Source organism: Daphnia pulicaria, chromosome 3 (assembly GCF_021234035.1).
Source record: "Daphnia pulicaria isolate SC F1-1A chromosome 3, SC_F0-13Bv2, whole genome shotgun sequence".
NCBI lineage: Eukaryota > Metazoa > Arthropoda > Branchiopoda > Diplostraca > Daphniidae > Daphnia > Daphnia pulicaria.
Window position 1 is genome coordinate 7,276,312 of NC_060915.1, and position 24,965 is coordinate 7,301,276.

At 44.3% G+C, this 24,965-nt stretch overlaps 1 protein-coding gene across 1 annotated transcript; it reads left to right on the forward strand.

The window, feature by feature from the left end:
* Nucleotides 1-1,269: 1,269 nt before the first annotated feature.
* LOC124328868 (probable G-protein coupled receptor 158) lies at nucleotides 1,270-23,538 on the forward strand. The gene is made up of 12 exons (XM_046787694.1): nucleotides 1,270-1,927; nucleotides 18,158-18,301; nucleotides 18,383-18,572; nucleotides 19,214-19,282; nucleotides 19,404-19,513; nucleotides 19,582-20,381; nucleotides 20,914-20,995; nucleotides 21,057-21,219; nucleotides 21,281-21,532; nucleotides 21,601-21,726; nucleotides 21,882-21,905; nucleotides 22,514-23,538. Exons 2-12 carry the CDS (start codon nucleotides 18,195-18,197, stop codon nucleotides 22,748-22,750), a joined length of 2,160 nt encoding a protein of 719 aa, XP_046643650.1. The 5' UTR covers nucleotides 1,270-1,927; nucleotides 18,158-18,194; the 3' UTR covers nucleotides 22,751-23,538.
* The last annotated feature ends 1,427 nt before the right edge of the window (nucleotides 23,539-24,965 follow it).

A 24,965-nucleotide genomic window follows, 5' to 3' on the forward strand; every position in this document is an offset into this window, starting at 1 on the left:
TTCTTCTTCCTTATCATCGTCGAAGCTCCGAAATTGGATGGCATCAGCGGAAATCGAACCTTTTTTTTCTTTCTTTTTTCTCCCTCCTTCTTCCTCCCTCCCCCGAAAGACTATACGTGTTGTACAGACTCTATCGACTGTACGACTCCTGGTAGACTGTTTCTTGATGTTTTTTGCCTCTTTTTTTATTCTTCTTTCCTTGTTGTTTGTATTTTTTTCCAGGTTATTTGTTGTCGGATAAAAAGGTTTTTCTGGTGCGCCGAATGAAATGCGAGAAAAGCGTCTGCGAGGAGCAACGAAAAGGAAATGGTGTGCAAGAAGAGGGGGAAATGGAAAGAGTTATTTCCGCACCAGCGTCGGATTGGCATTGCCCTATCCCTTGAGTTATCAGAAATCCGGCTGCTGGGAGAAATGCGAATTCCTCTAGCTGCTCCCTCCTTCCGCAGCAGCTGGGGGGGAGAATCAAGCTTTTAATTTTCCTCCCGTCCCGTTATTAGAATATATTTGCAACTAAATGACCGGTGGACCCGCAATTGCGTTTGATGGATTGCCTAGACGTCGTCCGCCGCTGTTTGGCTATTCATTGGAGATTGTCCTCTTGTGTGGACACGTAGACAAAAGTCTCAAATCGGATTTGTGAATGAATAAAAGATTACCGATAGATTTATTTCAGGACTAGCGGCCAGATCCCCCGCTGTAATATAGGCCCGGCTATAGCCTCCCGCAATGTATGTATATATGTTTCGATATAGTCCGATTGAAAATGGGCGATGGGGGAGGAAGGAGCTTTGCGTCACAGTGGCGGGCCGAGATCATTTATCTTATTCTCCCACGGCGACGGTGGTTCCATCAACGGCTGCGCAGAATCACAGGGCTGGAGGGAGAAACAGGAGCGGCGGCACGTAGGGCTATCGCACGTCTACGTGTACACCACGGCGAGTAAAAGGGTGACTGGGGACGGAAGGAATATCCGCCCTGTACTGCACTGCATTGCTTTGAAGCAGGAGGCAATAAATGATGTCCTTGTCTGACAAGGACCTCGACGCAGACGCACAGCTGCAGCATCTCCACAAACAGAATGTGAGGGAGAAAAAAAGAGTAAAAAGAAACAGATTCGAAAAAGAGAGAGAGAGAGGAAAACGGTGGCCAGATCCCACCCACCATTAAGACTCTTCTTATGTTTTGAGCTCCTTACATGTAAAGTGTGTGGAGAAAGAAAGAAAGAGAGACAGAGCAAAAAAGGAAGAATATCCTACTACTACTACTACTAGGGACACTGTGGGTGTGTGTACTAGTTATAACTCGCAGCTGATGCCCAGGACAGAGAGAGAGAGAGAGAGAAGGAGGCAGGATCGTCGAAATCTTGCGCGTCCCTTCTTCTCCTATCGTCTCCTCCCGAAAAGTTCCTTCAGTTGGCGTCTGTGCAGCGTCGGCTCCGGTTCGTTCCATTTCCTCTCCCGTTTTCTCTTCTCCTCGGCGTAATTTATTCAGGAACGGAAGAAGAAAAAAAATAAAAGAGAAACGAAGCCGGTAATAGATTTAAGCAGGAGCAAATCGAGCTTGGCCATCAACTCAACAGCTGCATTTGCCCGGCCCGGGTGTTGCTGATGTGAGCACACATCCAAAGTCTTTTCGCCCCCTTTTTCCGTGCAGCTTTGCGTGTTTTCTTTCTCTCTCTCTCTCTCTCTGGCTAGCTCTCTCCATTTCCTCGTGTGTCGTGTCCACGCGCTTTGAATGTGTTCCTTGACGCGCCGATGACGTGACCCCGTGTTTTCTCTCGACAATTTCCCAAAAATATCAAAAAATTCCCCCCACCCCTTTTTTCAGCCCTTCTCTCTCTGATTGTTTGGTGCGACTTGTCCTGTCGGTTATGACGCCACAATTCTATTCCTGAGCGACAACAAACAACAATCATACCAACAAAAAGGTAAGAAGAATTTTTCAGTCTACCGATTGACTCGTGTCCTGTTTTTGTGACTTATTTGCGAATGACATGTCATGTGACGTCGGTAGGATTCCCGCTATCCGCCCGTGTGGATGTAAACGCATCGCTGCTGGTCCACTAGACATCCATTTTCGTTGGGCATTTGTGCATTTCGTTGGGAACGGGCGAGGAAATGCGGAGGAGGGATAGAATAGACGGGCGAGAAGGCGTTAAATGGGTGGCCGTAGAATGGAGCGCCGCAATAAATACAAATGCTTTTCTCCAGCTCCCCTTCTTTTTGGTTTTGTTTTGCCTTTAGACTTAGATATGAAAGCAGCTAGCCAGCAATCCATCTGTGTACGCCATTGTCGGTTAGGATGAGGGTTGTTGCCCGTCTGAGGAGTTTCCTGCCCCCTTTTAGCTGGACCGTTAGGCGCGTGCGAGTAATTAAAGGGGAACGATCGAAATTCATCAATCGAATGTTTTGCCTCCCCCCCTATCTCCTGTCTCCCGTCTTTTGATATGCCGAACAAAAAGCATTTTCTTCATCTTGCACTGCCATCACTCTTTGTGTCTCTGCCGTATCTCGTACAGTCCGGATGGACGGGCTTTATTCTGTTTCCAGACAGCCGAGGAGGCTGTTAATTGTGTTCCTGGACAGAAAGGCGATTCCTTGAATCCTCGTTTGTTTTTGTTTGGACCAGTTACACGATGAGACTGTAACTAATAGTACAAACAGTCTCGGCAGCAGCAGCAGCAGCACTCTTTCACGTTCGAAATCTTTTTCCTTTTTTTTTGTTTACCGTTGGGTGGGTCTGCCCCAGTCGTCTCTCGCGACACTGGCATTCATTTCGTTGCAAACTGATCCTAATTAGAGCGGCCGAGTGTATCGCACTACGTCACGCAGCAGCATCAGCAGCAGCCATCTCTAAGCTCTAAGCCCCGCGTTTTACTCTATGAAATTAGTCGGGGCGAAATAGCTGTGCACCATAACGGGGAGGGCCGTAATAGCAATGAGAAATGCTCGCCTCTCTATCGGCAACACTCTGAAGCGAAGATGTGCATTAGCACAAACTCGATGAAGCCAACAGCAGGAGGAGGAGGAGAAGGAGGAGGAGGAACAGTATTAGAGTTTAGGAGCTCCCGGGATGATTGAAGCACAGACATTCCCCCTCGCCCTTAAATTATCTGCCAATAGCGCCTGGTGGAGAAGCTAGGCGGGGTTATAGGGGGTCGTGAAACCTAATAATTATTATACCAACGACAACAGCAACAACAACAACAAAAATAGGCGAGTCTCCCTTTCCCTTTTTTACGGCAATGACAGCGAGTCTCGGCAACAAAGCGTCGTGCCAAACGCAATGCCAGTCCAATCCGCTACTGCCTTACTAAACTATCATCCTGGGTTTTATTCCCGAGTTACAGTTTTTTTTTTTACGAATGTCTAATGGTTTCTATTGTCGGCCAGGGCATCTCTCTCTCTCTCCATTTCGAAACTGTGCTAACGTTAGGCGATAAGACGGGGAATGGCTGCAGCACTCCCCACTGGCTGGAAATGGAGAAAAGCAGCTATCCGGGAACCGGGATGGATAGTCGAGCCTTGTCGTGGTGGCACTCTTTTCATTTGACGTCTCGGCTTGTGTATAATCACTACCATACGACGGGGCTGTGTCCAACATGCCCTTGCTCATTTTGTTGCTCTTTTATCCGACAATATGAGGCAGGTCGCCTCTTCCGCCCGGCGTCCCTTTCATCCAGGCCGGCTTCGCCCACCAGTGTCCCTGAACCCTTGTTTCCTCCTGACACAGTGGGAGAGACAGGAGCCGTTGGCTGCCAGGAGCACGCTTTCTTTTCTCCCTGAATTCTACCGGCCTATATACGTATATATCCAAAAATAGTAGATGAACACAATCGGGGCGTAATTGAGCCTCAAAGCCAAGCAGATCCCAGGCAACGCACACCCAATCAATACGATCCACCCCCATTGACGAAACCTTTGCAGCCAATACCTCCTACGCGGTCTTCCTGCATAGTCTATTTCATTTCATCAAAGGACCAGCCCAAATTGCTACGCAGGGTGTGGCCATTTGGATTCATTTACTCTCGCAAGTGGCTGCCTGAATTGCTAACATAAAATAAGGCCCAGCTTTTTTTTTCTTTAGGGAATGCGGCCATATAAAATGAAGCGCTAGTCTTTTTTACGTAATAAAAAGTAAATTAGAATAGGGCAAATAGACCAGCCAGCCAAAAAAAGTGTGGAGAGAGGAGGAATCCATGTAGCGACTAATGTGTAGTGATTTCTGTGTAGACAAAGAGATTTTGCGCACCGTTTGTGGGTCACATATTCACGCTACACAGTCGGCCGGGGGCCTTTTGTTCTTTCTGTCTTATTTGGCGCCGACATTTTGGCAGCGGATGCTGCGACGCAGGCCGTGAAAAGCCCTTACCTCCGCCCACTTCTTTTTAAAAAAGATATATTTTTTTTGTGTTTTCGATATGTGTGAAGAAGGCTGCCATATATTGACTCTTCGGGGGTCGTTGGGTTTTATACATTTTCTCCCTTTTTTTTCCCCCTCCTGACCGTATTTGATGGTTCTATGGGACGACATTTCTCTACTTTTTGATGGATCCGCTCGGTGTGGGTGTGGGGCTCGTTGCCGGTGACACTCACTAGCGGTTTTATTCCGCTCCTGCCGCAACGGATCATCATTTCCTATTTTCTCTAGATGGCCTTTGCTTGTTGTAATGTTTGCGTCATCCCGCGCTCTTCTCTTTTTCTTTCTCTCTTTCTTTTCTTTCGATCTAAGCCATTGATCTGCTTTCACGCCTTTCTCTGCGGCACGTCACCATCATCTTACTACGTCACCCCGGCTCATTTTGGGCCTGTGATGCATTACGGGTACACATCTAGCTGCAGGTGATATTGGCAGCCGTTGCCAGGATTTGCGGTCGCATACTTCCGCATGTGACTGGCATTTCAAATGAAAATGACGACATGGACATTACGAGTCTTCTTTGGCTCCATCTTGGTCCATTCTGTTTTGGCTGGGTAATAACAGGAGGGCTAATGATGGCCGCGTTGTCTTTATTAGGGGAGACTGAAACACGAGTCGGCGCCCCCGGCTGCTGATGATGTCATTAGAGAAGAAAGACTTGATAATAACTCGCCCGTGTTATTGGTCGCATATGACTAGAAGAAGAGCAACTAGCTAGCTAGCCCGGACTGTTGTTGTTTGCTTTCAGAGTCAGGCTTAGATTCGTTTTGCTTGGCACAACGGCCGCCCGACCCGGCTGCCCTTTTAGCTCTTTATGTAATGCATCTCGGATTATTAGTAAAGTTGCGACGTTCCTCGTGGCCATAGAGAGAGCCTAGTGCAATATCCGTACGAGGAATCGGACTAATGTTTGTGCTGGCCCAAGTCTACGGGCTATTATTGGCATGAGCTGCGACATGTTTCTCCTCCATTTTGTTTGTCCACGGCTGACAGGCCAAAAAAAGAAGAAGAAGAATATCTTTGTCAACCCCGAACGTCGGGTACTCTCTCTCTTTTCTTTTTTTACTTGCACGGAGCATATCATAACCCATTCGCTTCTTCTTCCCTGACGGGAAAACAGGATGAGGCGGGGAAAGGCGGCATCAGAAAAGAGAAGAGAGCTAGAGAAGTCTAAGGGAACACGAGGATAATGGCTCTCATCCGCCTCAGCTGTCTCCTCGTCGGCTGCTGCCTCCTGCGATTCTTCGGGATTCCCAGTGCGACGCCTTTCAGGCACTGCGACTCCCGCTCTGCTGCTGTGCTGGCGGCTGTCGCTGCAGATTGCTTTTTATTGATTAGAGGCTTATATTCAATATTTCAAATAGGCCGTCATGGTCTAGTAGTAGGAGTGGCAGTAGTAGGAGTGGCAGTATAGCCATCCAGCCAGCCAGCGTGATGTGTGCTGAGCAACGAGTGCAACACTCTACATGCCGAAATGGAATTGAGATGTTGAGACGGGTACAAAAGAATCTCTCTTGGCTCTGTGTCGTGCTTTGAATCGAAACGTCCGAGGCTTTTTGACGCTTTCCATTTTTTAAACAAGGGCTCCTCCTTAAAATATTCACTACATACTACATTCCCCCGTCCATTTTCTTGGACTAGGCGCTTCCAAATCCACCAGAGCTGATGTGATCCATAACATCTGGGCGATCCTGCGCTTCCCTTTGAAATTGTTGCCTCTTTCGTCGAAGAATATTGAGTTATTCATCTGAATAGTGCAATTTTTTTTCTTTTTCTGGTGTGTGTGTGTCAAACATGATTTTCGTTTTCTTTTTTCCTTTTTTGGTTATTCGGCTCCTTTTGATCTCGTTCGTCTCGATCTCTTTCGCCGCCCCAAATCAAATCAGCACGCGATTTCTTATTACCGCCATGCGACGCGGCCTGGCGTCGTGTCGACTCTTTTTTTTCTTTCTTTCTCTTATTTCTTTGGGATCTCGACGAGCTGTGGCGACTGAAGAGGCTAAACAAACTTCTCGCAGCCCTTGTAAGACCCAGTGAAAAATATCAAACATTGCGCAACAAAGCGACTGTCATCTGCCAAGAGAGCGACAAGGCTGCGGCTGCCGAAGACGGGTCGGGAAATAAGAACTTTCGGGACCAAATGGGATCACACACAAGAAGAGAAAGAAGAAGCTGAGAAAAGGCGACAGCTTTTTCTAGAGAAAAGGGGGAAAAAGTCATTAGAACACACACAAGGAGGTCCCAAATGAAAAAAAAAATCAATACGCTAAATGATATTAGCTAATATAAGAATAATGTCTGTGTGGACTGGATATACCACCCTGCTGAGCAGTACAAGGCATGGTGTTTCCATCCGGATGTATTAAAAGATAATGATAGTATAATAGGTGCCGGCTATACACAGTATGGCAGTTGCGTCAAAGCGCTTTGCCCAGCGTGACGCGAGTCGTTTTATTATGGGGCCGATGGAAAAAAAAGAACGGAAGGCAAAAGTTAAAAGCGCGTTGGCCTATTTAAGATTTAGTTAGTATATAGGACGGACACTTCTATTAGCAGAGTATGACAGCAGCGACGAAAATCAAATCAGCACACAAACCTGGAGGACGTTGGCTGGAAACTTTGCTGATCCCGTCTGTTTATCTTTAGCCCGTCCTGATGAGTCTCTTTTCAATCAGCTCTCTGCATCTTTTCATTGGAAATTAGTTGGCCTTTTTCCTTCTGAAAAAGACAGGAAGGAAGGAAGGAAGGAAAAAGACGCGAAAATGAAAGGCGACAGAAAGAGATGAAAGATGGATGCAACTCGAGTGCTGGGTTTAGTCCGCGAGAACACAAGAAGCCCATTACTCTGTTTCTTCTTTTCCCTTAATTGCGCGTTCCTTGGCGGATCCATCTCCGTGCACAGCACAAAGAGTTGGCCTAAGCAGCAGCTCCCATAAACTCTGAGGACTTTGTTCTCTTTTTTATTAGCCAACAACTTGCATTTGATGTTCTTGTTGTTTGTTTTACCGTTTGTTGTTTGGCGGATCTTAGCCACGCGACATTAACGTCAAGTGGTCTCTAATAGGATCATAAACGATGAGGACTCTGGTTGTAACGTACCATGAACCAACGTTGGCAACCAATAGGAAACGAAATCAAAGTCGTCCTTGTATTCTTTTCTCCCTTTCAGACAATCAGGTGCAGCTAGAGAGTACATTTGATACTCTTCGTGGAAGAGACTTTGGGCTTTTCCCTGCTGCCGCTTGATTCACATTTTTATTTATATTTAGGCTATAACCCCAGTAGTCAACTTGATATACATATTGTATACTACAGCGCCCGGTTGTATAGTCCCTTTTATGCAGTAAATCCTTGTTCTTCTTCTTCTTTCTTCTTGCCGGTTGCGTATCTCCCCGGTTTCCTCCGATGTCAGCATTGTAAGGCACCGTACCCAAGACGATCCTCATACAGCCGATCCCTGGAGGCCTCTTTGAAACGGAATGGAAAGGAAGATTCATATGATGATGACGCTCGAGTCCGTCCAGCAGTCCTCTTGCCTCTTTCCCTCTTTGTATCTTATACGGCCCCTTTACTATTAGCTTGATGGTCTGAACTCGGTATTCTGTTATGACTATTAAGCCCCATGTCTCTCCCCTTGTATAATACTGCAGCGGCAGTTCTATGCATGTTCTAGTACATGTCCTGCCATCAATTTCCCTTCCAAAAGCGGAAATGTCGCCGAATAAGCCAACCGGCCTGGACGACACACCGCTCTTTTTGTTGGACAGATAATAAATTTAAATGTTGCCCTGGCAAAACTGGAAATATAAAAAAATAAAAAGAAAGGACATTGAAAAGCGTTGAAAAGCAAGCAGATAGATTTCATCACATTGTATCCCCCCGTTGTTTACGATTTTCCAGCTGGTTATTGTAAAGCGAGACTTTCGTTTCAACTTTATTCACGTCGTCGTCTAGTATAGGGAAAATGTGTCGTGACTACTCAAGACTATCTCGTATCATCAGTCGCCCATAAAGCGTCATCCCTGAAAAAACGTTCGACGACTCCCATATAGCCTGGGATCCTGCAGGATGATGCAAATCATATTTTTTTATATGCATAAGTTACTACGGGCGGTGAGGTGGAGAATGATAAAGTTCATCTTTCATTCATTTAGGGCCCATTCCTCACACATGAATTAAGGAAAAGAATTAAATCCTCGGCTTTGAAATTCTCTTTTGCCATGATAAAGAATAAATGTTAATGATTTTCTTTCTATTTTTCTCCTTGAATAATTTTAAGTAATCCCTTCGTCTTGCCGCGCTCTTCTTTCATATAATTTACCCTATATGATTGCATTAAATAAATTATGAGAAAATCATCCGGAGAGACCTAATCTATTTGTTCAGCAGTTTTCATTAATGTTGATATAAATATCTTACACACAAAACGGCTGGAAATTTGTCCTCGACTCGATGTGTATGTGTGTACACGCACACAAAGTTTGGTTTTGTTATTTTTTCCCCTTTTTTGTTTGTCGTCGTCACTTTCTCCTTACACAGGAGGCCGGCCGAAAATAAGCACGCCAAAAATGAAACCCCCTATACTTTCCCCCGCGTTCCAATAACAAAGTATGAAAGCCCCAGTGGGTTGTAGTCTCCATTTTGCTTCTATTAATACGTTCTCTTATTTGCACTTTGATATTCGTTTCTCGCCTCCTCCTCCACCCCCTCCTCCACTCTCTATACTTCGATTAAGGTGGAATCGATAAGATCTCTAAAGGGATGAAACGAGAAACGGAGCATCTGATTTGTCTACAAAAATAGAAAGAATGGAATCCTGCCTAAAGCAATAACCAGCCAAAGTATAAGTCTCTGTATATGTTGTCTATTCACGCCAGTTCTATCCCGATGCACTTTCCCTCTTGTGCTCGTCACTTACTCGAAATGTCTTTTTCTATAACAGTTTTTTTTTAATTATTATCCTTCGTAATACTTGGAACTTGTGTGTGTGTGTCTTTCCTTTTCGGTTTGTTCGCCCTCTCGTCCGGATTCTTTCTGATCTTATGATTCGGTTTTTCGTTTGTTTGACTCCTTTCACCCCGGCCGAATAGGAAAAATGGGAAGCAAAAGGATTTCAAGTCGAAGGAGAAAATGGAGAAACAAACACGAGCATGTTGTTTGATTTCATTTGAATGGCATAAACTTAAAGAAGAATATTGGAAGAGTATCGGGGATGCAAGAAAGCGGTATAGAATCGATTTTCTGTCCCAAGCAATGCACTGGACTCAAATGAATGTGCGTCGACAGATAGCTAACAACAATCGCAGAATCAAATGCTTTTCCAAATAATGAAACAAGAGGAGATCGGTGGAAATGTAATGCGACCGTATTGGTATACAATGCAATTCTCAGAAGCAATACATCTTACGACTATTCCAGTCGACGGTGGGAGGCTACGCTACATGTCGTATCGCATATCAAGGTTTTATAAGATTCGAATTACATATAGGTTAAATATGACTAAGACAAATGAATTGCTGGCGAAGGATGGTATTCTTTAACCGCATGTGTAATGGCCAATTCAGACATGGGGCGGTATATATGTACGTGGGCAGAGTAGCAGGACTCTTGTCTGACTGCGCCGTATGGGCACCCTCTTTCCCCCTTTGATCCTTGTTGTTTGCATGATGGCGTTCTTGTTAAGACTCTAGTACTCTCCTCCTTTTCCTATTTCGGTGCCTTTCGTCACTCCTTGTTTGTTTGTTTGTCGTGTGTCTGTTTGTGTTTTCGCTTGTTTGCTTTGTTTATTTTCTTGCATGGCCTCGAAGCTCATCGTTATTGCTCGAGTTATTGTTGGTCAGTGATCCATGTAACGGCCACATTATATACATTCAACTTGACTACCCTACATTATTAAACTCTTTATTGGGTTGCAGGAAATTGCATTTTGAACTTTATGATTTTTCCCCATTTATTCATTGCTGATTATACCCAGGGACCCTTTCTCCATTTTATACTCACTCACCCTTGTGCCCAGTATATTCCGACCAATTTCATATCTCGTCGTTTTATCACTGAAATTGGAACGAATTATTGGCTCTTGTCCCTGTGGAGGAATTGAAGAAATTCAATAACTCCTCCGTCATTTTCTTCCATTGCTTTTTGTTCTCATTTAATGATAAGTTTATTCCCGCAATCGACGTACCGTAAAATTGGCCGAATCAATGCGACCCTAACTTGAATTGAATTTGCAGTCTGATGGACGCAGATAGTAAAAGAGAAAAAGTAGTTGGTAGTTGGAGTAGATTAAACGGCGATAAAGAGTCACTTTGGCTGTGAGTTTATTAGGCGGCTCTAATAGTTGGCGAAATGATGCGGCAGTTCCCCGAGTAGTGTTACCGGTTGGTTGAGTAGTATTGCACATGTCACTTTACCGTCCAAAGAATCTGGACGATGCCAGAAATTTCTGATTCCATTCTCTTTATTTTATTTTATTTCTCGGGGATGGAGAGTGATCCTCATGACCCTCCGCCTGTTTTATTATTTTCTGTCCACTGCTGCCCGCTCAGCAAAGCTGAAACAAAGATGTGACAGCCGACTGAATTGGCTAATAGAATGAAGTGGATGGGATAGGGAGGTCATCTTTGGCGTAGGATGTAAAAGTGTAATATTCGGCTCTGTCGACCTTCCGTCACTCAGCAGGAGTGGGCGAGCCGATGAGCGGGGAATCAACGTTATAAATGTAATTATTGGTGATGATTGTCGGATGGGTGGGTGGGACTGCTCTTGCCGAGTTCGCTTTGGGTTGAAGTGTGTCACTTGCTTTACACTGTCGACTGGCACACTCTTGGAAATGTTCCTGCAGCGATAACAAGCTCACACGCCAAAGAGCACTGATTAACTACTACTGCTGCTGCTGCAGTGTCATCCACCGAGGATAGACAACTTGATTTCCTTCCCTTCACTTTCATCTCTCTATCCATCCATCTACTCTTTTCGTTCGCTCCACCATTTCCTTATTCTCTCGCTCTGATGCGCGCTAGATCCTGACTCGACTCGACTGAAATGCATCTAGCAGTTCAGCAGTGGAACAAAAGAGAATCTCTGTTGTTGGTGGTGATGTCGAGTGTCTAGGGCAAATGAGACGCCATCAAGTCGAAATGCATTGTATAGGAATTAACTTTGGCCGTCCTCTTTTCTGGTGGGGCAATATCTGGGCACGAATGGTTCGACGATTTCATTGAATTGATCTTCCTGTTCCTGTACTCGGCCCAGTGTGGCATGTATACAATTGTACATGCACACTCTCTATAGATATATACACATATAAAGAATCGAATGTATGTATAATAATAGACTTTATTTTATCATAGGCCGCTGCAGGCTCTTTATGGTGCGATTATATTCCTTCATTCTTTTTTGATGTAATATTCTTTTGTTGTCGTTGCCCTTTTTTTCACATTGACAATTCGCCAGAATCGCCTTCAACCAGCCGAAAGGAAGCAGAAATGATTCCAGCTTCTAGCTCGTGGTAGACAAAAAAAAAAAAAAAATAAAAGAATTGAGTGTGTATATAAAGCGGCCCACAAGTTTTGCCACTGGTCTGGCACTGGCTGTCCCGATGAGATTTGGGTGAATTAGGAGAAATGACCGCAACGCCACGAAAGACTTTTTCTTTTGCGGAAGGAAAAGTCTTTGCTCTGTTGGTTATATATTTATGGTTAGATAACCGAGAAGAAATAAAAGCAAAATGATGGCGAAGAAGGAAAATATTAAGAAATTGGAGCGCAGCCTAGCGCCGGGCAGGGAGTTGATCGTGTACTCTTTTCGGTTTGTTATTGGGCGCCGTATTTGCACAACAGACCGTGAAACTGGAGATCAAACGCCGTTACCTGGGACGCTTGTGTTTCTCTCTACTTCCCTATTTCCGTATAATTGTAATTTAATCTGTTTTTTTTTTCTCTGTTTTCTACACGTCTGTGGGATGCGTCTACCCTGCAGGAGTTGAAGCGCGACGCCAAATTATCGACTCGACTTGAAAGGAGTCGAAACTGCGGGATGCGATGGAAACGCCAAAAGGAGAAGGGAGTTGAAAACGCGGTGTGCCGAGAGAATCGAGGTGGCAAAACTCTGCCAACGTTCGGGAAATGTGAATAGCGTGGCGGGAGTATGACGACACTCTCAACGGAGAATTGGGATAAAGTAGCAAACGCGCGGGCACGTTCCCCACTTGTTATTACAAGTAGTCGCGCGCTAGTATGGAGACAGACATAGTAGTAGATTGCACGCCGTTAAAACTTGGTCGTAAAAAGACACGGCAGCAGCAGCAGGATCGTACCAGCTCCCGTTATTTTATAAAAACGAAGAGCTGCTGTTTCTTCGGGCAGGAATTGGCCAATCGCAGAAGTTTGACTTTGGTTTCAATGACGTCATTCACCAAGCCATCCTTCATTCTCCTGTTTTCAAATGGATGGCGGGATTGTCAAGCTGGTGGCAAATTTGAATCAAGGGACAAGTAAAGGATCCTATTTCTTTTCGGCCGGATCATAATAATAGTAAGCCCTGAGTAAGCCTAATAATCGAGCTTCAAAGACCATGCCTAATATTGCCAAGCTGTGCATAGCAATGGTTGTGTGAATAATGAGGTGGACCCCGAGGCTCGATCCTTCCTAGCGAGAAGAGTTGGATTTGAAACTTGAATTGTCGCCTACGCCACGTCCTGTCATAACGCCTCGATCTGGACGGCAACTAACTTGTATGCAAATGCTTGAAACGATAACTTATATCACGGAGGGGTTGAATAATGACGACACGACAGAGAGAGAGAGACGCATAATGACGAGAATATAGGATGGGAGAGTTATTACCTCTAGGCGGCGGCTGTAATAAAAAGAACTAATTTCTTTCCTTCGGCGAACCTTACAAAGGGAAATCGATCGGCGGAGTCGTTTTTCTTCATTTCGATCGACGAGTTTTGATGCATATAGCTCCTGCCGACAATCCGTGTAAGGGATAAATCAAAAGAGACGAATTGATGGAAGTGAAGGAAAAGATGAAAAGTGGAGTCATCCATGTGCGAACAACCTGAAAAGGAGGAAATGATTGGTAGGGGAGAAAAGAAGAAGAAGAAGAAATTAGGCCAATGGAGACGCAACATATATCACAAGAGTTTTTTTTTAGGTGCTGAGACAAATACGAGTCGCAACTGTGATCATTTATTTATACCTCCGTGAACAGGCATTGCAGCTCGTACTGTATGTAACAAAACCAACAACTCGTGTGTTGTAGCAGTAGTAGTAATGGGCCCCCCCACTTGTGCTCCTACGTTACATACATTCTTTGCTGTCTCTTTTTTTCCGGCCAGTTTCACATAGCACAGCAAACAGACACACTTTTCTTCTTCTTCTTCTTCGATTGCTGTATCAACGTTTTCCAAGACGCTCCTTCCGGCTCTATGTATCCGTCCTCTCTCGCCTAGCTGTTAGTATTGATCGTCCGGTCAAGAAGGATTCTCCCCTCCAGCTGTATCCCTCATCTCTTCAGAGGATCGACCTATACAGCCATAGGCGCTATTATGTGTCAATTGTGATCACGACCGGAAGTAGTCGATTCACAAAGGGCCGTCCTATTGCGTAGTCTCTGTGTGTGACCCATATATATTTGATATGCCCAGTGGCATCGCTTCCAACATGACTGTAACGCCGAACATGTAGGACTTGTGATGTTGGACGGCACACAAGGGCTGGCTGCTCGACCCTGAAATCCCTTTCTGTTTTGATGTCATTGGCATTCTTCCGCCCCAGTGAGACAGTATATAATATACAGGAAGGAATGCCAGAGTGGCCAGAGAAAAAAGTTACATGCAACCCTTTGTCGGTGCCGAGTAGAGAAGCCCGGACTCAATGATCCGCGAGTGAAACAACATCGAGACTATATTATTCGCTTGTATAGGCTACTCTCCACGGCGTTCCTGCAATATTAGTATTATATGACACAACTCAAGTGATGGCGCTTATATTGCATCTACAAAGTGAGGCTGCAATGTTGGAATAGCTGTCTGGTATTATAAGTTGGAGCTGGCACTACAAAGCAGCGCAGACACAACACAACTCTGAAAGCGGTCGGCATTGATCCGCCTCGCTCGTCTCCGTGTGGATGGCCAATCCTGAATGATTGTTGACTTTGCTTAAATGTTGGATATGTGGCACAGTTGTTTTGCGGTGGGCTTCAACGGCCCCTTTGCGCACTTTATGGCTTTATTTTGATGTCGTCGGTCTGCCCGCTCTGGTCTATACATATCTATTTTCTTGATAACTCTTTTCTAAGTTATTTGCATACGTCGTTTTCATCATCTGGTGAGACTCACGAACCGGTTGTTCATCTTTTCTTTCTTTCGGGGGGGGGATTCACTAAAGTTGATGGCGTGCAATGGCCAACGGCGTGCGGGAAATAGGTAACAAAAAGATCTGGAGTAACTTTCAGGAGAAGAAGAAAAGTTTGGGGAGTGATGGGATCTCGTTTGATGACCTCAGTCGTGCTGTTGATGACTATTGATCCTCACCAACCAAACTGCCGTTGGGTGTTGTTCGCTTTCTTTCGTGAACCTTTCTTCATTCGGCAGTTATTAGATTTGGCTTTTGTTCTTTGCCCCCCACTGTGGAATCCTCGTTACGACACGGATCCTCGTCTAAGTGCCGTCTCAGTTCGTGGTAATGTCAACCACACGGAACTGTGCGTTATTTTTTCCATAAATGCCAACAAGATTATGCGAATCGTATTGCATTTCACGTTTTACATATGGAGTGCACACCTACGCTGCCAATGTACCACTTGGGGAGGAGCAGCGGGAGCTGGTAAAGTGGAATGACGGGCAATGCACTTTGAAATAATTTGCGAAAGTCAATAATAATCCCTTTGACTTGAATGCACTAGGAATACTTTTATACTTATTCCCTAATGGTAGCAACTTTAGTGCTGTCACTCGCCGGCAATCCCGTCGTCGTAGCTTTGCATTGGCTAATGCAACTAGACCCAACCATTCTGCACAAGTTGGAAATGGAATGCGACAAGTTTTTCCTGCCCCGTACAAATTCTATTACATCCGACAAGGCGTCATGATAAGGCAAACAGAAGAAATAAGACAGACAATTTATGCTGCTGACGGCCTGGCGTGTGTCGCAAGTTGTTTGTATTCATCTGTCTCAAGTCTCGAGTTGGCGATCAATTGTCGGCTGTTGGCATCAAAGAACAAATTTACCTACAGTAGTTTTATTTCTTTTTCGTCAAGTGGCCAAACTCTTTTCAACTATTCATGACAAGATCTCGTCATCCTCTTACCGAAAGGCACACACGTCGATTGTGCTTCTTGTTTCCTTATGACGGCATTGGCTAGACGAAGTGAAGAGGTAGTGGCAGCAACTGCGGAGAGACGTGCTGGTCAGGTCGACTGAACATTTCTCTGTGTCCGTCTGGCCGTCTTGAAAACAAGAAGCAAGAGTCTCTCCTGCGGATCGTGACATATAATGCACGTGAGAAGTGGCTCAGCTGCTGTTCACTTGACGAATCCTGAGCTTCTCCTACTACTGTCAACCAACTTGGACGTAATCAAGTTGCTTTTCTCCATTGCTGTTGCTGGTACCGTGACAGGACAAGACGAATAGCCCGAAGGAGAACCGGGAAACTACATCCATCTGAATCAAAAATCGTAAATTAAGTTTACATCAAAGCTATAAATCTGCGATGGAAATCCAAAAGGGGGGTAGCAATAGAACTTGATGAAGGTTGGTGTTGAGCAACCTAATTATACGTCTGCAAAAAGCTGAGCAACAACACTGAAATATGTCGGCGTAGCCTTTAGGTGCGTTATGATTGGACGTCTGCGTTTATCTTTTCCGTTTGGGACAGGAAATGACTTGATTAAAGTCTTGAAACAAGTAAATTGGATTCGCAAAATGTCTATTATACGACGACCGAAAATATCCGACAACACGCGACTCCATGTATATAATTCATGGCCCAGAGTTTATGTACACCCCCGTGAATATTAACTGCGCGCCTATTGGCTGTACAACATCAACGCACATATGGGGGAACCTATTCACATGTACTGCTGATGTATAGATGGATCCTTTAGTCTTTTTTTTTTTTTATATCCGCATTGCCCGCAAGAACGGAAGGAGGAAATGTCTTTTGAGCCGCCAACCGCGTCCATATTAGACACCCTCCATAGAGACTATTAGATATAGCTGCTGCATGGGCGAGACGTGATAACAGCACACGAGTCTTGTGTGTGTCATATCTCTACGTATATATTATAGACAAAAACTGCATAGCTGGCATATCATAGACAACACCGTTTTCATCCCTCCAGCGCTGCGTTCAACGAGATTCTCCGTGTACAGCATCCACAACAAAATGCTGTCGCCCTGTGTGGGTCTCACGCCTGCACCGGCAATGAGCTCTATTATGTATAGAAAGATGAGCAGAGAGAACATCCTTTTCTTCTTTTTCTTGCATCAAAGAACTTCCGAGAAAGAAAGAAGTTTGTCGTCGTACAGTACTGTCCATCACTTTTAAGGTGCGCTGTGCTTATCACCTTCGCTCCAGGCCTTTCTCCACGGTAGGCGGCAATAATCCTACTGGTTACTCATCCGGGTACTAGCGCCGTCTAACATGCCGCTGTTTTCTGGCTACTTATTCAATAAGAGCTTCTCCTCCCCCGCTTTGGTCGGGTTGCCGATTTCTATTGTTCAACTGCGGGACTGTTCTGGTTACCATGACACCGTCTACCTTTGAACGACGTAATATACGTACATATATGTATAAATAGGGTATGTGGAATATTAAATGTAAATACTAGTCTCAGCAGTGCCAGTTTCAACCGTGGAGGCGAATGGGGAACTCACGCTGAGCTTCTTGTTTGTATGAAACTCGACGGTTGCCGAGAGCAATGTTCAATATACACTAGACTGGAGATATACACATCTCTCCTTGCTAACATCTGCTTTTATCGATCCCCATGCGCCGATCCTGCGTCTTCCCTCTGTGTGTGGGATAGTCAACAACAACTATTGAATCATTTCTCGCTATTTTGCCACCGTACCTCAGTCCTCACCTTTCGCAGGAGAGGTCTCTGCATATTGTACATCTCTCAGCTTTCTTGACCTTTGGCAATAACAGAATAGCCGCTATCTCTCCATGCCCTTTACATATTAAATCAACAATTGCGTTGGAGGACGAAGAAAAGTATTTCGTTGTTTCTTCCAGAGAAAGAGAAAGACAAGGTATAGAGCGAAATTGTATATCGTATCAGTCATCAATGGGTTGGGTGGAGTGCTTCTTCTCGGCTTACGTAATCTAGTGATGCATTCAATCAAGTAAAAGCCGATCCGTGTAGTACACGCGAGTGTATCAGGACTATCTATAAGACCAAAAGCCAACGCCTCTAGCACTAACAGGGTCTTGCTGATAATCGCATCAAAATCCGAGGAGTCGACTCGAGTCACCCAATCGGATCAGAGAGTATTATATCAGATTAGTTGCCAAATAAAGGCCGGAATGGATTGGGCAGAATAACGAAAAGGATCTTGCATTGTTAAAAGAATAAACCGGGGAATAACAAATAAACAATAACAAGGGAGAAAATTTCACAGATGAAGATACTATAGAGAGAGGGAATAATACAAACCCGCTGTTGGCGGGTTCAGGTCGGATTGAGCGAGACCATTACTAAATCGCCGCATCTAAACTATTTATATAGGTCCCCGCCTATCGAATGACGTTATTGTTGTACTGCAATGGAGTCCACGACCTTCAATTATTCGAGCCAAATGGAACCAATTTCAGCAGTGCCATTTCCATCGTCACCAGACCATCTCACCCAGCTTGACGACAGCCTCACAAAGTATATTTTTTTATTTTTTTTATTTTAGAAAAGAAAATCACAATATTTATCCTTGATTCCCTTTTTTATTATTTACTGCAGGATGTGCAACAATAGCGACGGCTGTTCATCAGTGGTGGCCTCGTCCAACGGCCATCAGCCGATAGACCAACAGCAACAACAACAACTTTACGACCATCTGTTACGAACGATTGCCATCTCGGTCCAGGCTGCCTGCATGCTGGTCGCTCTCCTCTTAACCTTCCTAGTTTTCCGCTACCGCAAATACAAGGTACCTACCGCGCGTTACATGACGGCATTGTGTTTTACATTTGGCATTTTGCTCAAATGGGGAGTCAATATGAAGAAGTTTCCTGGACTAGCTAATATAGCTAGCACATTACTCGCATCATCACCATCAAATATAGCTTGTGGCGCCTTGACAACGGCTGAAACTTTTATGATTGGTATAACACATGATTGTGTGCTGCCGTTTCCCGATTGTTGATTCTCGGTCCGCCTATCCCGTTTTGTATATTCCCCACGTTATTGACAACCGACAACCATCAGAGTGTGTAGAAATATATGAGAGTCCCCCCCTCTCCCCTCTCTCAGTGATTGTCATCTCGAAAGAAAACCGGAACGAAATGGGATCTCATGAGCAAGTCCTTCCGGTGAGGTTGTCGTTCATTGGAGACGTCGATGACGCACATCCTCCTTTTTTTCCTAGTTTTTTCCTGGTATCCTTTCTTCTCCTGAGACTGGCATCACACCATTCTCTGTCCTCCTTGTCGATCCGACCGGATTCTATTTAATAATATATACCTGTCCTCCTTGTATTCCTGAGATGGAGGTGGTCCATCTATTATTCACCGTCTTTACGTTTTACGTGTCGCACACCATTGATATCGTATCATCTCGTTGATGGAATAGGCAATCGCCGGATCGGCTTGGATCCTCCTGGAATTGATGCTGGTCGGCGCCCTACTTCTCTACTCCATTGTACGTACACACATTTGTCTAGAGACGTTTTTTTGTGATCGGATTATTCCTCGCCATTGATTACCAATGACTTTGCTATTGACGAAATTAATAACCTGCGTCGTAATGCAATTTAAAAAAGGTGGTGGTGCGCTACTTTGAATCTTCGGCTGATCTCTGCCTGTTGGAGCCCTGGCTACGTGAGCTCGGATTCACCTGTTGCTACGGCACCATTATCTTGAAAATCTACCGGTAAATATGATATATCTAAAGAATTAAAAAAAAAAACCAGTTAACAATAATGATAAATGTCTCTTTAGACTTTTGGTTGAATTCCGGACGCGTAAAGCTCATCGCTGGGTGGTGCGTGAAAAGGATCTGCTCAAGTACTGGGCAGTGATGATCACATGCGTCAGTGTGTACTTGGCTTCCGGCACCATCTCGACGCTGGAGCACAGCGAGCACAGCGAACACTCGATCTGGAAAATGTGGGATTATTCCGGAGCACCTGCTGTTTCTGGCCCTCCCGTTATCCCCACAGATCCGTCATCGATCATGATCGATATGGCTGCCTACCCATCCGGATCTTTGCTGCCGGGAATCACATCTTCATCTTCGCGATCAACTCATCCGCAGCTCTTCCCCAAGAGCATCAAAGGAATCGGTGAGAGTAACAGCGGGAGGGTTGGCGTCAGAGTCCGCAATGACGGGCCACGAAGTACCAACGCTTCGTTCCTCTTGCAAAAGGCTCGTGTCCTACGACGTGGCACTGCACTTGGCGGATTCATCGATCCGTCGCAGTCTATCGGCGCCATGTCGTCCAACGACGACGCTCTTCTTCATCCTTCGGTCCACTCTGATAGGTCTCATGACAACAACAACACCAACACTGTCGAAGCGACAACACTACCCGAAGCCGTCATTAACGATTCCACCTATGCCAATCAGTCTGCTAACAATCAAACGACAAACAAGTCTGCTGCTGATGGCCCTCCTTGCGATTTGAACGTCGCATCTGATCACGGCAGTAACAGTTTGCTCTACGCCCGTTTCCAAGTAAACTCGGGCTCTTACTTTACCGTCTGTCGACAGCTCTGGTGGCATTACGTCAACATGGCAGGTAAAAATTAAAAAAAAAATTAATTTTTAACAAATTTGAAGAAACCCAGAGACGAACTCACCGTCAGAGCTATTTTAAGAAAATTTAACGAAACAAAATGGCTTGTTGTTTGTGTTTAAACTTCCAAGAGTTTGTTTTACACTCGAGTGGTCGACTGTGTTAACTGTTGGCTGATGAATGCCAGTTATTTTCAACTGATCAGGATCAGGAAAAGCCATTTGTATATCTTGTTTACATTTCCAGAGAAATACCCGCCTTTGTGATGATATCCATATTGCTTTGGTTCTGTGGGGAGCGTCTCGGTTCATTAAGAAATGAACAAAGCCCAGGCCTGCATTCCACATTCACAAAGAATAGAATACGAGTAGTAGTTCACGCACACAGTAGGTCGCATAGAGAAATAGGAGAGATGAACCCGTACATATTTTAGATGCAGTGTAATTGAATGGAACCCAACAGTACCGGTCGTACGTGTCTCGCCTACATGCAGCAGCTATAAAAATCGTAATCTTCCTTTCTTTGAATGCTGCAGGCGAATTCCTGTTCCTCCTGTGCGGCTTGTACATAAGTTCCAGCGCGAGGAATGCGGCCAGTCACCATGGCGAGAAACTCTGGTAACTACTACATTTATTCTGGTCTCGGAGATGATTTATTGGATTTCTATTGTCCCATCAGTCTTTTCCTGGCCATCCTGGTCGAATTTTGCGCCTCGGTCGCCTACACTGTACTCAGTCGCATCGCCTGGATCACCGATTACCCGGATCATCTTTTCCTGTTGGAATTTGCCCGCAGTCAGTTGGCTACGACATTAGTTCTCATCATCATCTTCGGCCCAAAAGTAATTCAATAAAACAAAACCAGATATAAAATGTTATTTTTAAAATTTAAATGTTTGATAGATCTTCTTCATCTGCCGTCAATCATCCAACAAAGATCTTCAGCGGATGCAGCATCAGACTAGTCAGATCGAGTGCGGCGTTGGTGTCGCCGGTGACATTCTCGATCGCGGCCAAACTGTTCCGGTTGGAGACTTTAAAAACAATCCGGCTGGGGACGGCGCTGGAACCGACGCTCCGGCCATGATCTCGGCTAACGGCGAGGTCGATCTCGGCAACGTAGACCTTTCCCAAATGGATCCTGAAGTCATTCGGGTAAATTATTATCCACTGAAATTCCCGTTTTCATTCTGTTTTATTTGCCTGGCCAATGTCATTAACAGGAAGAGCTCAAAAGGGTCTACACTCAGTTGCACGTCCTCAAGATGAAGACACTACGAAAAGATAATCCGCACATCAGCAAACGACGAGGTGGTCGGAAACCTCCTCATCGACGATTCTCTCTTCAGGTTAGAAATTTCACATCGACATTTGTTTCTTAAAATTGATCCCACGTAGCGTTGACGACGGTGATGCATTCGCTAACTCTCGTAATGCTTATCTTTTTTATGAATTTCTTTTCATGGACGAATGATGATGTAACCGTCTTTTTCCTTGTGAACAGAGAAGTCGAGTTCAACGAGAAAAGGTAAGACGAAATGTGGAATATTCACTTAAAATTTATACATGACTGTGGGTTATGGGAGAGTTATATCAGCAAAACTTTTCGTAGCTATATTCGGCTACTATAACTCGCATTTTTTTCTACTCTTCCTTCGAGTCTTTGATCAGCTTAAGCGCGATCCTATTATATGATAAAATTCCCTCATACAATTCAGACTGAGCTGCGTACTACCTCGTGTACGTTCGTAATTTCTGAGTCTCCAAATCCTTGCAATGGATTTTCGTGGCCATCTCTGTATGGAAAAGGAGTATGCGTAGGGGGATACATCACTGAAGGGGGTCTTTCATCAATTTCCCTATTACAGCTTTTTCCAAAGTTAACTTTAATTCCGAAAGACGTTACGGGTGGTTTTTTTTGGGAGGTGGGAGATGACGTAGGCGGGTCCTATCTCCCGTCGATCGAATGAGCGTATGTATATGGATGGGCTTTACATTATAAATAAATAGAGAGGAAAAGAGGCACTTTATCACCGTCAGATCGATTATCGATAGCGCGTGTCGTGTGTTGCCGATGCCCTCGTCAATATATTCCGACAATCTCCATTGATCTTGTTCCTGATTTCCTCTCAACAGAGCAAAAATAGCGGCAGAGCCGTGAGGAAGCCGGAAAACGTCGAAGAGACTGGTGTCGAAGAATCCGTTTGCAGCATCGACGGACCGAGTGGCGTCCACCACCAACCGCCTCCACAACTGGCGCAATCGACACAGCAACAACAATCGAATCCAGCCGATTCTACCGACTTATTGGCATCCGAAATCAATCCCCTTCCCATGGTGTCCGCCAGCACCAAAACTGTTTCCAAATTTTGATGAAATCAACCAAAGTTGATGACACAAATGGGTCACTTTGATTCGGACGACACAGGCCAGAATGTCTAGGACGTAACTAGATTGGCTTACTCCGTATTTACTTATTTATTTAGTTCTGATTCCAACCGTTCCCTTATGTACATATACTGCGACTACGAATGGAAAAAGATCCAAACATACAATTACCATATAATACTCATTTCATTTAGTCATCGCTTTTTTTTTGGTAATATCGTTAAATTAACTCTTTCACTTCCTCTCTCACTTTCATTCTTATTTCGATACATTTTTATGGTCTTGCTGGTTCTACCTCGTTTTTTCTTTGTTCGGACTTCTCCAATTGTACTGTTTCATCAAAACAAATTGTTTCTCTCAGTGACACCATTAATTATAATAATGATTTAGTCGATGATGTTTATTTGATTTGTTTGATTGCCAAGACTTGTTTCAGTGTAACATCTCTATAATACTCGACGTATAATCGGTGATATATTATTACACCATGACCCACCAATCGTTTCGATTACGGCATCTCACTGATAACTTTCTTGTTCAAAATATTTAGTAAATGTGTGTACTATAATCCAGGATGTAATCAATCCATTCGCTGGCGTATTCATTCGCACACAGTCAAAGGGATCGGTTTCTCGTCGATATCCTTTCGTTGTGCTGATCAACGAAGAACCTAGATTGATGAATATGCTCTTTCGATGAAAGAAATAAAAAATATGACGGCTGTGTAATTCAAAAAGGGACTTAAAATAAAGAAGAGAGAAAGTTTCAACGAGCTCCCGATATAAATAATCTTTTTTTTCTCTCTTTCATCAACTTCTATCTTCTTCGTACCTCCTTTTATATGCGGATAAAAGTTCCATAAAACCACGGTATACATTATAGGCTGTTATGCGAGTGTTTGAAGGCTGCTGTGAAAGTTGGAAAAGAGGACATAATGTTATCGCGGATGATGATTCGATTTCTCTTTTGTGGAACTTTATTCCTAGCTTCTGGATATAATGAGATAACTGATTCAACGCCGACAGTGTGTTTGTGCAGGGGGGCCACATCATCAACACGACCTCATCGTGTAGTGTAACAGGATCAATACTACGTATACGGTACGACATATGAAAAGAATAAAGCTGAAAGTCAACCCACGTGAACACGCTGAAGTCGTTTCTATGCTATAGCTGTTGTTTGGAACTTGGAAGCGCTTATTAAGAAGTGAAGAACCCTATTGCGTGTTTATGCGGTTGGCTAGAGTCGCGCAGCAATAATGAAGGTGAAACGGATAAAAAGATGTTTTTTAACGGCTTTGTCTCTACAACTATTATCTTATACACTTGGGACGGAACGCATTTCTTCAGTTTTTGTGCATGTCGTAAGAAAAGAAATCCATTAATAAATTGGCAAACTGCCCTTCCAGTGTGGATGAATATTCCACTTCGTTCAAAATGTCAAAAAGATCGTTCATCACCTTCTTATATTTTGTACTATGAAGGAAGCTTCGCGCAAGAAAGCGGATTCATTCTGTTTGGTACGAAATGGTTTGGGAATTCCCGAATATTATTTTCCCAGGCCAATCATACATATGAGCTGACTCTTTTTTGTTGTTTAAGTATATACTCGTGTATACCTATTTGTATAGAAGCAAACATACTGCCCATGGGCCCCATAAACACACTGCCAACCGACACTATATCACAGTAAAATATAGCACTGATGTTGAGATATCACTTGCCAGAGGTAGCTACCGTAGTTAAGTTTATTGCGTTTTCCCCATTATTATGCAAAAATCACTGAATCAAATGATGCCATCGAATTCATTAAATAATCAAGTTTTCCGGAGAAAGCATTTAATACAGGAAGCAAGTATTTCTGTATTTGATATCGCTAGATTAAAAATTAAATTTTTCCGTATTTTTCAAATTGTTCTCGAATAAAATTGCGATATTGCCTATCTGCTTGAGTTGACCAGAGCCAGGGTAAGTTCACCCATACTCTGCCAATTGTTAGACGACAGCCTAGCTATTCAGTTTTTGTCCGCGGTCGTGAATTGCGACCAATTGTGACATTCAGGCTAAATAAGAGAGAAAGGGGGGAATTCAGGGGCTTAGTTAACAAGTAAGTTATCCGAGCAATCGCGATTCCATAAGCATACACGGGAAATTTAGTTCGAACTGATTCCCGGTAGAGGGTTTTTCCCGTGTATGCTTAT

Excerpts from the sequence above, each read along its gene's own strand:
- LOC124328868 (XM_046787694.1), top strand. The coding sequence starts at position 18,195 with ATGGAGTCCACGACCTTCAATTATTCGAGCCAAATGGAACCAATTTCA. Across the intron at positions 18,573-19,213 it reads TCCGCTACCGCAAATACAAG|GCAATCGCCGGATCGGCTTG; the intron begins GTACCTACCGCG and ends TTGATGGAATAG. Across the intron at positions 21,220-21,280 it reads TCATCATCTTCGGCCCAAAA|ATCTTCTTCATCTGCCGTCA; the intron begins GTAATTCAATAA and ends AATGTTTGATAG.